Raw genomic sequence first — 14,501 nt, forward strand, 5'->3', positions numbered from 1 at the left:
AAAAGGACATAATGGTCAAAATTAATATGAACAAGCAAATTAATTTTTGCATTATATTGTAAAATGTATTGCTGTTTTAATAGCATACGCACATATGCTGTGCACCAGTTTTTAAATACACTTGCTCAGAGCGTCAGCGGTGGCATGTATGATGCAAATTAAAGGGACATTGTACTATATATTTTTCTCCCCTATTGTTCTGCTTTACACACTGGAGTGTATAAAATTGTTTATAAATAGCGCTTTTACCTTAATTTTGTCTTTTATAAAAAGCTGCTTTTGCTCGTGGAATCCACCACCTATATTGGAATTATGAATGCTTTAGTATTCTCTTTAGAAAAGTTATGCAAACAGGAGACAGCAAGCAGCAAATAAGTCCCCAATAAGGGGGGGGGGGGGGTAGAGATAAATAAAGCTATTGAAAAGTCAAATGTTATTAACTAAGTACTGATCATTGTGATAAAAGTAAATTGGAAAAATGTTTGTTTGCATGCCCTATCTGAATCATGAAAGTTTAAATTTAACTAGCCTGTCCCTTTAATAGCAAAGAATGCAGACCTGGCGTTGTAAGATATGCACCAATTAGATAAATATAATAAATATTTAAAATACACTTGATGAAATTACAGTCACAGAAATGATACATTCAGGCATTTCCCCAATAATAAAAAAAATAGAGAAAATTCCCTGATAGTGAAATAACGTAATATCTCTGATATGTTTCATTTATAGATCTTGCTCTAATGGAAAAAATATTCAGTCTGTAATTCCCCCCCTCTCCATTTACAACAGGATAACTATATCAGTTAATCAGTTTAACTAATGCTAATTTATTTTTTTATGTTAACTTTGTTTAGCTAAAAAATAAATAATAAAAAAGTAATTTCAAAATGTAATAAAACTTGAAAAAAGTTAGAATAAAAAAAATCCACATTTCATGTATTAAACTGCAAAGAAAACTATTTAAAACTTTTTCACAAGATTAAATGGACATAGGGTACAAAATAAAGCACTTTGTACACTGCAGAGTATAACATAATGAGAAATCACTCCTTTATGTTTATTTTTATATGAAATTGAAGTTTAGTTGCTGAAACCACAAACCATTTAAATGGGGTGAGCCTGCAAAAATATCAGATACTCTTATATTATTTCACCATATATACACAAATACCTCCTTATCTTGAATTTCACTCTATACACACATGTCAATACTTATAGAGAACATTTAAAAGGGGATATTTTTAGTACCTATCTCTACCACCCACACTGGGCTGCTGTTGTCTCCTGTTTACATAATCTTTCTTTAGAGAATACTGCAGTATTCATATTATCGGTGCAGTTAATGGCTTCAATATGCAGCATCTGCTAATTCAAATTACAAAATAAAGGTAAAAGAGCTATTTGTAAATAATTTAATAAACTCCTGTGGGTAAAATTCACCTTTGTGGACACTTTAAAGGGAATAAAAATGAACAGTGCCCTGTCCCTTTAACTTTGTTGAAACCCTTGTCCTCATTTTAATTCACTAATGACCCTGAGACTTTTGAATTAGCCCTAAAATAACTATGTTAAAAAATGTGCAAGTAGAATATAACTGTGCCCTTTTTGTTTTTGGCTTATGAAGTAGACAGCTATACTTAGTTAAAGTTGTATTTGGATTGTGGCTGGAACTAGACATGTGGGTGTTTCATTGTTAAACAAATGGCAAACAGGGCCACCGCCACCGTCATTTGGCTATTTTCGGAGCAGGATTTCTTCTTGTGAAAGTGTAACACACGCAGATCTGTGCAACGAAACACACAAATTCCCATGTCTAGCAGGAACCATAACAGTAACCTTAGATATTGTCTGAAGGTCAGCTAATTAATAATTGTGATCGATTCTTCTCCTAGTTAGAGGTCATTTAACAAATGAAGTTGATTCCTTCTAATGAGAAGTGAATATTTTCAATAATTTTCCCATCCAATAAAAATTGAGATTATGCCTTTATCTTGCTGTCATGAAGCAAAAGCTTTAGTTCTGTTGAAAACTGGATTGTGACTTGATTGCATGACCTACAATGCTCTGTTCTGGTGCACGTTAACAACAAAATCTGATCTTATTTTGTCAGTTCCTTTAAAAGTATATGTACAAAAGAGCACCACATAAACAGTATACAGTATATAGTTTTAGACAGGTGTGAAAAAATGCTGTAACATAAGAATGCTTTCAAAAATAGAAATGTCAGTAGTTTATTTTGATCAATTAACAAAATGCAAAGTAAGTGAACAGAGAAAAATATTTATATTTATATATTTGGTGTGACCTTAATTTGCCTTCAAAACAGGTACTTGGGCAAAATCAGGTATTTTGTAGGCATATAGCCAGGTGCATGATTAAACGATTATACCAAACAGGTGCTAATGATCATCAATTTAATATGTAGACTGAAATACAAATATTAACTGAAACAGAAACAGCTGTGTAGGAGGAATACAACTGGGTGGAGGAACAGCCAAACTTTGCTAATAAGGTGTGGTTGCTGAAGACAGTTTAATGTCAAAACTCATAGACACTGGCAAGACTGAGCACAGCAACAAGACACAAAGTAGATACAGTATACTGCATAAGCAAGGTCTCTCCCAGGAAGAAATTTAAAGGCAGACAGGGGTTTCCAGATGTGCTGTCCAAGTTTTCTAAAGAAGCACAAAGAAATGGTCAACACTGAGGACTGTAGATGCAGTGGTCGGCCAAGGAAACAGTGCAGCAAATGAAAATCACATTATGCCTACTTCCCTTCACAATCAGAAGATGTCCAGCAGTGCAATCAGCTTAGAATTAGCAGAAACCAGTTGGACCCTGGTACATCCATCTACCCTCCAAAGAAGTGTGGGCAGAAGTGGACTTCATCAAAGATTTGCAGCCAAAAAGCCATACCTCCAGTTTGGGAACAATACTAATTGACTCAAATATGCAGGAAAACACAGGGACTGGGGTGCATAAAAATGTGAAATATTTGGCTGTAAAAAGGGCTGTTTGTTCTCTGAAGCGTTGTAGAGAAGAATGTGTGTCTTCAGGCAACAGTGGAGCACGGTAGAGATTATTTGTAAGGTTGGGGCTGCATTTCTGCAATTGTAGTTGGGGATTTGGTCAGAATTAATGGTCTCCTCATGTTGAGAAGTACAGGCACGTATTAATCCATCAGGCAATACCATCAGGGAGGCATTAGGCATATGATGGGCCCTAAAAATGTCTGCATCGTGACAACGACCCCAAACATACAACCAAAGTCATAAAGAACTATCTTCAGGGTAAAGAAGAACAAGAATTCCTGGAAGTGATGATATGGCCATCACAGAGCCCTGTTCTCAACATCATCAAGTCTATATGGGATTGCATGCAGAGACAGAAACAACTGAGAGTGCCGAAATCCACAGAAGACCTGGATTTCCAAGATGTTTGAAACAAACAACATGCTGAGTTCCTTAAAAACTGTGTGCAAGTGCACCTAGAATAATTGATGCTGTTTTGAAGGTAAAGGGGGTTGGTCACACCAAATATTGATTTAATGTAGATTTTTCTTCTGTTCGCTCACTTTGCATTCTGTTAATTGATAAAAAAAGAAAAGAAAAAGAAACTATTAACATTTCTCTCTTCTTGAAAGCATTCTTAGTTTACAGTATTTTGTCACACATGTCTAAAACTTTTGCACAGTAATAAATATATATATCCCTTTAACATATTACGGTTACATTTTAAATAAATGGCTACCTATATTCATGGTATATATTTAGATAGAAAGATACAGATAGACAGACAGTATGGCCATTCCTGTACTGAATGAACTAACATGAGTTGTTCCTGTAAGCCATAATCATTCCCTTCACATTAGTTTCAATTTAGATTTGAACAACTTTTGTCTAATATTTTTTTAACGCAAAAATATTTTGTCACATTTAATGTTTCATATACACGGTAGACAAAATTTGAGTAACAAATTTGAGGTGAGACCATAGTGTAGGTCCAGCTTTACTTATTGATATTTGGAGGGTAAGCTAATAGATCACATACAGGTATTTTTTCTGTGTTCATCAGCAGGAACTCATTGGTCCAACAAAAACATTTCATCCATCCCATCTGGCTAAACAAATATGTTTGTTCCTCTGCAGCCAAGAACTGTGTACTAAACAGATGGGTGATCTATTAAAGTATTTTCCATTGACACTAGTGCTCCAGCATAACCTGAATGAGCAGAAATGGGCACTAAAATAGGTTCCTATTACAATCCACGGGCCAAGCTTAAAGGGACAGTTTACTCAAATGTTCTCCCCTTTACTTTGTTCCCAATGATCCACTTTACCTGCTGGAGTGTATTAAATTGTTTACAAAAATTTCCATTACCCTTTTATTGGCATTTGAAATAGTTGATTTAGCCTGTGGTATTCCCACCTATACTGAAAGTTTCTAGCCTTAGGTCCAAGCTATAGAAAAGCTGTGTATATAGAGCGAGCAGAAGACATTACACTCCCAGTGGGGTACAGAAGAGATATGGTAAAGCAATGTTAATTTTCCATTGATCTCTCCATGTATTGGTCTTTGGTTTACGGACAGATATAAGATAAAGAAGCAGGTATATGTACATAATGTGATAAAGTAATGAGATCTGATTATACCTAAAGATATAAGATAAAGAAGCTTTTATATGTACACAACGTGATAAAGTAATGAGATCTGATTATACCTACAGATATAAGATAAAGAAGCAGGTATATGTACACAATGCGATACAATAATGAGACCTGATTATACCTACAGATATAAGATAAAGAAGCAGGTATATGTACACAATGTGATACAGTAATGAGATCTGATTATACCTACAGATATAAGATTAAGACACATGTATATGTACACAATGTGATAAAGTAATGAGATCTGATTATACCTACAGATATAAGATAAAGAAGCAGGTATATGTACACAATGTGATAAAGTAATGAGATCTGATTATACCTACAAATATAAGATAAAGACATGTATATGTACACAATGTGATAAAGTAATGAGATCTGATCATAACTAGAAATATAAGATAAAGAAGCAGGTATATGTACACAACATGCTAAAGTAATGAGATCTGATTATACCTACAGATATAAGATAAAGACATGTATATGTACACAATGTGATAAAGTAATGAGATCTGATTATACCTACAGATATAAGATAAAGACATGTATATGTACACAATGTGATAAAGTAATGAGATCTGATTATACCTACAGATATAAGATACAGAAGCAGGTATATGTACACAATGTGATAAAGTAATGAGATCTGATTATACCTACAGATATAAGATACAGAAGCAGGTATATGTACACAATGTGATAAAGTAATGAGATCTGATTATACCTACAGATATAAGATACAGAAGCAGGTATATGTACACAGTGTGATAAAGTAATGAGATCTGATTATACCTACAGATATAAGATAAAGACACATGTATATGTACACAATGTGATAAAGTAATGAGATCTGATTATACCTACAGATATAAGATACAGAAGCAGGTATATGTACACAATGTGATAAAGTAATGAGATCTGATTATACCTACAGATATAAGATACAGAAGCAGGTATATGTACACAATGTGATAAAGTAATGAGATCTGAGTATACCTACAGATATAAGATACAGAAGCAGGTATATGTACACAATGTGATAAAGTAATGAGATCTGATTATACCTACAGATATAAGATACAGAAGCAGGTATATGTACACAGTGTGATAAAGTAATGAGATCTGATTATACCTACAGATATAAGATAAAGACACATGTATATGTACACAATGTGATAAAGTAATGAGATCTGATTATACCTACAGATATAAGATACAGAAGCAGGTATATGTACACAATGTGATAAAGTAATGAGATCTGATTATACCTACAGATATAAGATACAGAAGCAGGTATATGTACACAATGTGATATAGTAGTGAGATCTGATTATACCTACAGATATAAGATACAGAAGCAGGTATATGTACACAATGTGATAAAGTAATGAGATCTGATTATACCTACAGATATAAGATACAGAAGCAGGTATATGTAAACAATGTCATACAGTAATGAGATCTGATTAAACCTACAAGCTCAACCGATTTTATTAGGTTGTGGCTTCAAAACACAAAATCAGCTATTTCATATACACAAATAAACCTTAAAAAGCAAGATGGTAAAAAAAGTAATTGGAAACACATTAAGGGAAAATGTAACAGTTTACGTACTACTTCATCTCCATTATACATTAATAGTGGCTGCCTAATGTAATATTTGAATGCAATTTCTTTTAGCTTTTTCCATTAATAATTAATTAATTAGCAATTAACAATTTCATATCATATTGAGTAATTTGATAACTAACATTTTGAATGTCCAAAACACATTTTTGTACCTATATATATATAAGCATTATGTTTATGATATCATCTGAACAGGCTTCATATTGTAGAAGTGTAATTAGAGCTTTTGCATTCAGGGTTTTCATAAAGGGACGTAGCTGTCAAAATGTAATGATTCAGTTAGAGCACTGGTTTTCAAATCTTTTCTCAGGCCTCCCTAACAGGCCAGATTTTCAGGATTGTCTTGTGTGAGAGCAGGTGAAAATAACCATGTTTACATTTCATTATTTCACCTGTGTTCTAGTACAGATATCCTTAAAACCTGGCCTGTTAGGGAGCCTGAGGACAGGTTTGAAAACCAGTGAGTTAGAACAATGCAATTTGAAGAAAAAACAAAGCTTACAAGTTTTCTTCTGTTATCAAATTTGCTTTGTACGTTTGGTTGCAGAGCATACTTAGATAGGCTTTGGAGCATGCATGTTTCTTGAGCTCTATATGGCAGCAGTGTACATAAAAAAAATAACAGTGTTATTCATTATTCCATACACTGCTGCTCTATAGTGCTCACATGCATGCTAGTGAGACTACCTAGATATGCTTTTCAACAAAGAATACCAAGAGAACAATAAAACCCAAATGTTTTTATTTGTTATTTAGACAGAGCATACAATTTTTTTAAAAAAAGTTTCCAATTTATCTCTATTATCAAATTTTCTTTGTTCCCATGGAATTCTTTGTTGAAGAGACACTTAGGTAGGTGCCTGGAGCACTATATGGCAGAAAATAGTGCTGCCAAGGAGTGCTCTTGCAAATAGATCAACTTCTTGCAGAATTGCTGTCATATAGTGCTCCAGACACGTGCACGCTCCTGAGCTTACCTCCCTGCTTTTCAACAAAAGATCTAAAGAGAATGAAGAAGCATTGATAATAGAAGTAAATAAAAAAGTTGTTTAAAAATGCTGCTCTATCTGAATCATGAAAGGAAAAAAATGGGTTTCATGTCCCTTTAAAATGTAATTTGACTTTCATGTTTTTTTAACAAAAGACAGGAAAAAAATGTGTTTAATAACAAGTAACCTAAATGTGTAAAAAAGGAGCACAAAGCCACGAGAAAAGCGAGTCCCTCGAAACAAGGTCAAATGAGTTGTTAAGAGATTTTAAAATATTGAGTTAGGGAAGTTCAAAAATTCTGTGAAAAGCTGGAAAGTTTCCAATTAAGGGTTCAGTAAAAACCTTGAGATTTGATATAAACAGTTTAGTTATTTGTAGCTGAGATTTACTTTCTAGATTTATTTGGTCCTGAAAATGGTAGATTTGCTAATTCTCACAGCTGTAAATGCCCTCTGCAAACTTCTCAAGGCTAAGGGGCATATTTATCAAAGTGCGAGCGGACATGATACGATGTAGCGCTGCACATCGATAAATGCCGACAGCATACGCATTCACCTGAACTGCTTGTGCAATACCGCCCCCTGCAGATTCGCGTAGCAGCGGGTGTCAATCAAGCCAGTCGTATTCGATCGGGTTGATTTCTGTCCGCCGCCTCACAGGCGGACAAGTTATGGAGCAGCGGTCTTTAGAAACCAGGGGGCTTGATAATTCGGCCCCTATGCCTGCTACACATCTTTTTGTAATTTGCTTTAGCTGATAACGACAAAACAATGCACTTTATACTAACACAATGACAATAGCTAGCATTGTTATCTGTAGAAACAAGCCTGGATTAAAACCTGCGGAAGCTACACGTGGTGGCTTCAGTTTACCTTTTGAAAAACAACTGCAACAAACAGGGTGTTAATTTGTTTTGAAAGTATTTAGACTTGGCTGATATGATATTCTATAGGAAAACAACAAAATGTCTTGTAATTACAAGGTGTTTACTGTCCCTTTAATTGGAATACTGCAGTTGGGTGTGTTACATCACAAATCCATTTGAAAAGCTTAAAGGGACAGTCTACTCCAAAATTGTTACTATTTAAAACGATAGATAATCTCTTTATTACCCATTCCCCAGTTTTGCATAACCAGCACAGTTATATTAATATACTTTTACCTCTGTGATTACCTTGTATCTAAGCCTCTGCAGACTGCCCTCTTATTTCAGTTCTTTTGACAGACTTGCATTTTAGGGCTGAGTCATAAATAACTACAAGGGGGTGAACACAATGTTTATCTGCATGGCACACATGAACTAGCATTGTTGAACTGTGAAAAATTATCAATATGCACTGAGATAAGAGGCGGCCTTCAAGGGTTTAGAAATGAGCATATGAGTCTACCTAGGTTTATATTTAAACAAAGAATATAAAGAGAACAAAGCAAATTTGATGATAAAAGTAAATTGGAAAGTTATTTAAAATTGCATTCCCTATCTGATTCATGAAAGTTTAATTTTGACTAGACTGTCCCTTTAAGATAAATGGGGTATTGTGGGTGTTTTAGACTAGAATTGTTCTAAATATTAACAAATTTACTGAGCACAGAATCCTGATCATATGCGCACCATAGTTTAATAAAGCCCTTTACACTACTATCACATTTATTTATTGACTTCTAAAGTAAGAATTTATATTTTTAACCAGATGAACTGAGATTGTATTTTGTCTTGGTCTTTGGAAAATGTAATTCCTTTTATAACATTCATTTTTCCCCCAGCCCATATGGTTTACTTTTCAGGATTATAAGGATTCTCTTTGACACCTCTGGTAGCACTCACACATCAAATATATTATTATTATCATAGTACAAGTGTATTATCCACGTACAAAAAATGGAATACATGAAAATAATATTTGCTAAATTTTGTTTTTTTCAATGGTCAAACCTCCCCAATTACTTCCCTTATTTAGAGGAGCCAATCCAGGATTGTTACTGGAGTACACACGGCTAGACACTTCCATTGGTGCGCATTATCTTATCTTATCACTTCTGAGGCCAATCAGGATCAGATATTTAGCAGGGTTAGGCTTGTAAAATCTGTAGTGTCCACTTCCTATTCCCAAAATTGTAAACCCACAATTATATAAAAAAGAGGAAAATATTTTTACTATACTATTTAAACATTTTATTTTAAAATCTTAAAAGGGCATGAACCCGAAAAAATCATTTTGTAATTCAGACAGACCATACCATTTTTAAACAGTTTCCAAATTCTGTTTTCAAATTTGCTTTGTTCTTATGGTTTTCTTTGTTGAAGAGAAACTTAGGCAAGTAGAGTGCATATATCTAGAACACTACGAGGCAGGAAAAAAGTGCTGCAATCTAGTGCTCTTAAATGTGTAACATTCTTTCAAAACTGCTGCAGATACATGCTCACTCCTAAGCTTACTTTCCTTCTTTTCAACAAGGGATACAAAAAGAACAAAGACAATGTGATAATAGAAGTAAATTGTAAAGTTGTTTAAAATTCCATGCTCTATCAGAGTCGTGAAATAAATATTTGGGGTTTCACGTCCCTTTAAAGTGTTTAATTCCCCCATAACCCCTATAACTGTGTTTTACTGTCATTTGATTTGTTTGCCTTCCCATTTGTGTTTTGCAGGAAAAGACGGAACCTTATTTCATCGGAATATTTTGCTTTGAAGCTGGAATTAAGATTGTAGCTTTGGGATTGGTCTTTCACAAAGGATCTTACCTTCGAAATGGATGGAACGTCATGGACTTTATTGTAGTGCTCAGTGGGTGAGTGTCTAATAAATGACTTTATGAGTAGATCTGTGGGCATGTGGTTACCTCGCTACGTAACATATTTTTAGATAAAACTCCACTCAGCCCTTGTGTAGACCTTAGCTACAGGGGTTAAGCATGTGCAAATGTCACAGAATCATAATAATTGTGTGCTTTAAGTGACTGAAAGGCCACATGTAACTACTTTTCCAATAAGCTAGGGAAGATGAGCTACACAAGGAAATGTCAAGAAGCGATAGGCATATAGGTAATCAATTCTTACTGCAGGCACAAGCAATACAAATACATATATCGAGAGTAGGCAGGAAATAATTACTGGAGAAACTAATAAACTAATAGGTTTCTTGGACAATACAAAACAACACAAAGGTTCTAAAAATACTGCAACATTCTAAAGTAAAAACACTTTGTTATTTTAAATTGATATCAGTCTATTTACTGTATATGTAAACACACAATAAATATAGCTATATGGGAATATGATAATTAGGTAATTTAAAAATTAACACTAATATGTTAATTATTCTAATTACATTTTTATATATCTGTCTCTATCTATCGATCTGTCTGTCTATCTGTGTGTTGCATCTCATTAACATGGAGACCAAAGTTAAACAAATCGAATGTGTCTAGAAATCACATGTCTTTTTTGTTATATTTCTGCAGTCTGGAAGTTAAAACTTGAAAGAGATTTAGAAAAACTGTGAAAATATTAAGACATCATGAAGAAATATATATAAAAATGTATTTTAACATTATCAATAACCTTCACATATACAGGGGGAGAATCAGATGACATTTATGCACCAAAAAGATGGAATAATGCAAATGTATTTCACAATATAAAAACGGGTATATATGTATTCATAAAGTGGAGTAAATGATCATGTATTACATTATGCTAGTTACAACTAAACTGGCAATCTATCTATCTATCTATCTATCTATCTGTCTGTCCATCTATATGTCTATCTATCTATCTATCTATCTATCTATCTATCATCTATCTATCGGTCTATCTATCTATGCATCTATCTATATATCTGTCTGTCTATCTATGTGTCTGTCTATCTATGTACTGCGTACAGCAATACACTAAACAAATAAATACAAGTTTACAAATGTATGCATTAAAGAAAGACAGTTCTATTTTTTATTTTTATTTTACTGAGCTAAAAAAGTTGTGCAACAGATTAGCATAGGATACTAAATGTACATAAATAAATTAGATAGTAATGCAGAATTAGAATTAGCTTGGTAATTTATGATTTGTTTTCTATTTAAATCTCTTAATATTAAGCGAAATATAGGCCTAGATTACAAGTGGAGCGCAAAAATATTAGCGTTATTGTGCATTAACATCGCTTGAGTGCAATAAATATTATAAATACAAGCCCAATTTTTTTTCATCACTCCATCAATATTCTAGAATCTTTAAAAGCACTGGTATTTTGGATTATGCTCAAACCAACACTTAAAGGGGCATGAAACCCATTTTTTTTTCTTTCATGATTCAGATAGAGAATACAATTTTAAACTACTTTCCAATTTACTTATAATATCTAATTTACTTCATTCTCTTGTTATCCTTTGTTAAAAAAGCAGCAATGACAATAACATGAGTCATATATGTACAGCCACCAATCGGCAGCTCCTGAGCCTACCTGGGCAACAAAGGGGACCAAGAGAACAAAACAAATGTAAATTGGAAAGTTGTTTAAAATCACATTTTATCTGAATAATGAAAGAAACAATTTGGGTTTTCTGTCCCTTTAAATAGTTGTAATACAATAGTAATGAGTGCGCTAATAGTGTTCCCTGAATTATCCCTTAAATGTATAGGACATGCTAAAAAAGTTCCAGCTGCTTTAAGATGCTTTGGTTAAAATATTTAATCATCTACTTCTAAACATTCTTTGCAGTTGGTTGTTCAAAAGATAATGCACCCTGTAATATTGATTGTGCTCCACTTGTAATCTAGCCCACAAGCTTTAGAAACTTTTAAAATGTTCTTCCAAACTGTTTTTAACTCATTTTGGTTGGAAATCAATTTTGAGCTATGTTTCAAATGGTCTTCATTAAAGGGACACTGAACCCAAACATTTTTATTTAGTGATTCAATTTTAAGCAACTTTGTAATTTACTCCTATTATAAATTTTTCTTCGTTCTCTTGCTATCTTTATTTGAAAAAGAAGGCATCTAAGCTTTTTTATTAGTTCAGGACTCTGGACAGCACTTTTTTATTGGTGGATGAATTTATCCACCAATCAGAAAGAACAACCCAGGTTGTTCACCAAAAATGCGTCGGCATCTAAACTTACATTCTTGCATTTCAAATTAAGATACCAAGAGAATGAAGAAAATTTGATAATGGGAGTAAATTAGAAAGTTGCTTAAAATTTCATGCTATATCTTAATCACAAAAGAAAACATTTGGGTTCAGAGTTCCTTTAATGCAAAACTCTGGAGTATCTCCCCACTGGATTGTATGAAAGGGGGTAGTGTACTGTAAAATTGTTTTTCCCTTAATGTGTTTCCAATGACTTGGTATACCAGCAGCAGGGTATAAAACGTATGGGGGGTCCTGTGATTAATTCACTGCATAAAACAGGACTCTAGTTCTCTGATCACGTGTGATGCAACAAGACATTTAATTTTAATTTCTCATAATAAAAGCAAGAAGCATGTTGTAGATCAAGTATTATAAACATGGTATATATGATTATTAAATGCCGCTATTCAATCTTTATTTATATTGCTGTTGTAATTCATATGTCTGTGGCACTGTAAGGTAGGTGCATAATTGACTGTTTTTATCTCTGTTTGGTAATAGGTGTTTTTACATTAATTTATAGTTGTGTTTTGTTAGTATGCGATTCTTGTTTATACGCAAATAAAACATACGGATACATAAAATGTGACACTGATTCGTTAACAGGATTTTTGACACAAAAAATAGAGAAATTAATGATTATTATTATCAGGTATTTGTAGAGCGCCAACAGATTCCGCAGCGCTGTAAACATAGTCGGTGTACAGGATAGCTTTGTAGGGGTCAAGTGGGTAGAGGTTTGATTGATATTAAATGATTGATATTAAATGATAAAAAATGATTGATATTAAATGAAAATATGTTACCATAAAAGTATATATTTTATTTCTTATCTGACCTCAGTGCATTTGAGTCGAAGTGCTGTCGTTTTGACATTTTTGGTAAGTTTTTAGATATTTATTTTATATTCTGTGACTGAATTACCAACAACAATCTGTATTTCACAACACCATTATATGTTGTTGGTGAGTCACATAATATTAATGTCCTTTATTAAGGTTCATATTGGTATTTATGGGTAGTTACCCAAAAAGATTCACTGTCTAATAATAAAAATGATATAACTAATTATTTATTGTGCTAGGCTTAATTATTGAGGACAATGACTTAAAAACACAAACTATAAATAGATCACTATGATTTAGTAATGGTTACAGTTGCTTCTTATTTAGAATTTGAACCACTACAAATATGAATACGTTTGTGGGGGTTTTTTTATAATTATTATTGCTGACTGACATAATTGTACATATGACAAATTAGAAGAATGCAATATAATTAAATTAACAAAATAAATGCATGATATGTTTCTGATTTAGAAATATTGCTCTGGTAACAATATCACAGCTAACATTTTCAGAATGTCTTAGTACTAATATATCACCACAACATGAACAAAGCAGCAAAAGATCAAATCTGTGCATTTTAAAGCCTAAAAGGCAAAGGGTTAATATTATCCACACCCCAAACACTAAACCCTAAGCCAATGCCTTACTAATTACTCTAACCCCAATCCCTATCCCTAACCTTAATAGTATAGCCTAGTATATTATATTATATTACTATAGTTGCAGTGAGATGGGGAGAGTCTATGGCTTTAAAGTAATAGTAAACAATTTTCTTCGTTCTCTTGGTATCTGTATTTGAAAAAGCAGGAATGTAAGTTTAGGACCTGGCCCATCTTTGGTTCAGAACCTAGGTAGCGCCTTCTGATTGGTGTTTGAATGTAGCCAAAAAATCAGCAAGCACTACCCAGGTTCTGAACCAAAAATGGGCCGACTTCTAAGCTTACATTTAAATAAAGATACCAAGAGAACTTAGAAAAATTGATAATAGGAGTAAATTAGAAAGTTTCTAAAAATTGCTGCTCTATCTGAATCATGAAAGTTTAATTTTGACTAGACTGTCCCTTTAAGACATTAAGGCCACTAGCTAATGATGTCATTGTGTGAAGCTTAGTGGCAAAATGAGGGGCTGTAGATAAACAAGGGTTTATCCAAAATGTGGAAGAGGTGCCAAGCTTTTTTAACCTATTAAAACGAATCAGCAACCCCACTGGATTGTATGAAAGGGGTAGTGT

At 33.3% G+C, this 14,501-nt stretch overlaps 1 protein-coding gene across 1 annotated transcript in view; it reads left to right on the plus strand.

The window, feature by feature from the left end:
- The window catches only part of CACNA1E (calcium voltage-gated channel subunit alpha1 E), a 519,663-nt gene that overhangs the window by 158,457 nt on the left and 346,705 nt on the right, over positions 1–14,501 (plus strand). The window contains exon 3 of the mRNA XM_053693950.1: positions 9,943–10,082. Within this exon, the coding sequence (XP_053549925.1) occupies positions 9,943–10,082 (140 nt within the window). The remainder of the gene's footprint in view (positions 1–9,942; positions 10,083–14,501) is intronic.

The sequence above is a fragment of the Bombina bombina genome, chromosome 10 (assembly GCF_027579735.1).
Source record: "Bombina bombina isolate aBomBom1 chromosome 10, aBomBom1.pri, whole genome shotgun sequence".
Lineage (NCBI taxonomy): Eukaryota > Metazoa > Chordata > Amphibia > Anura > Bombinatoridae > Bombina > Bombina bombina.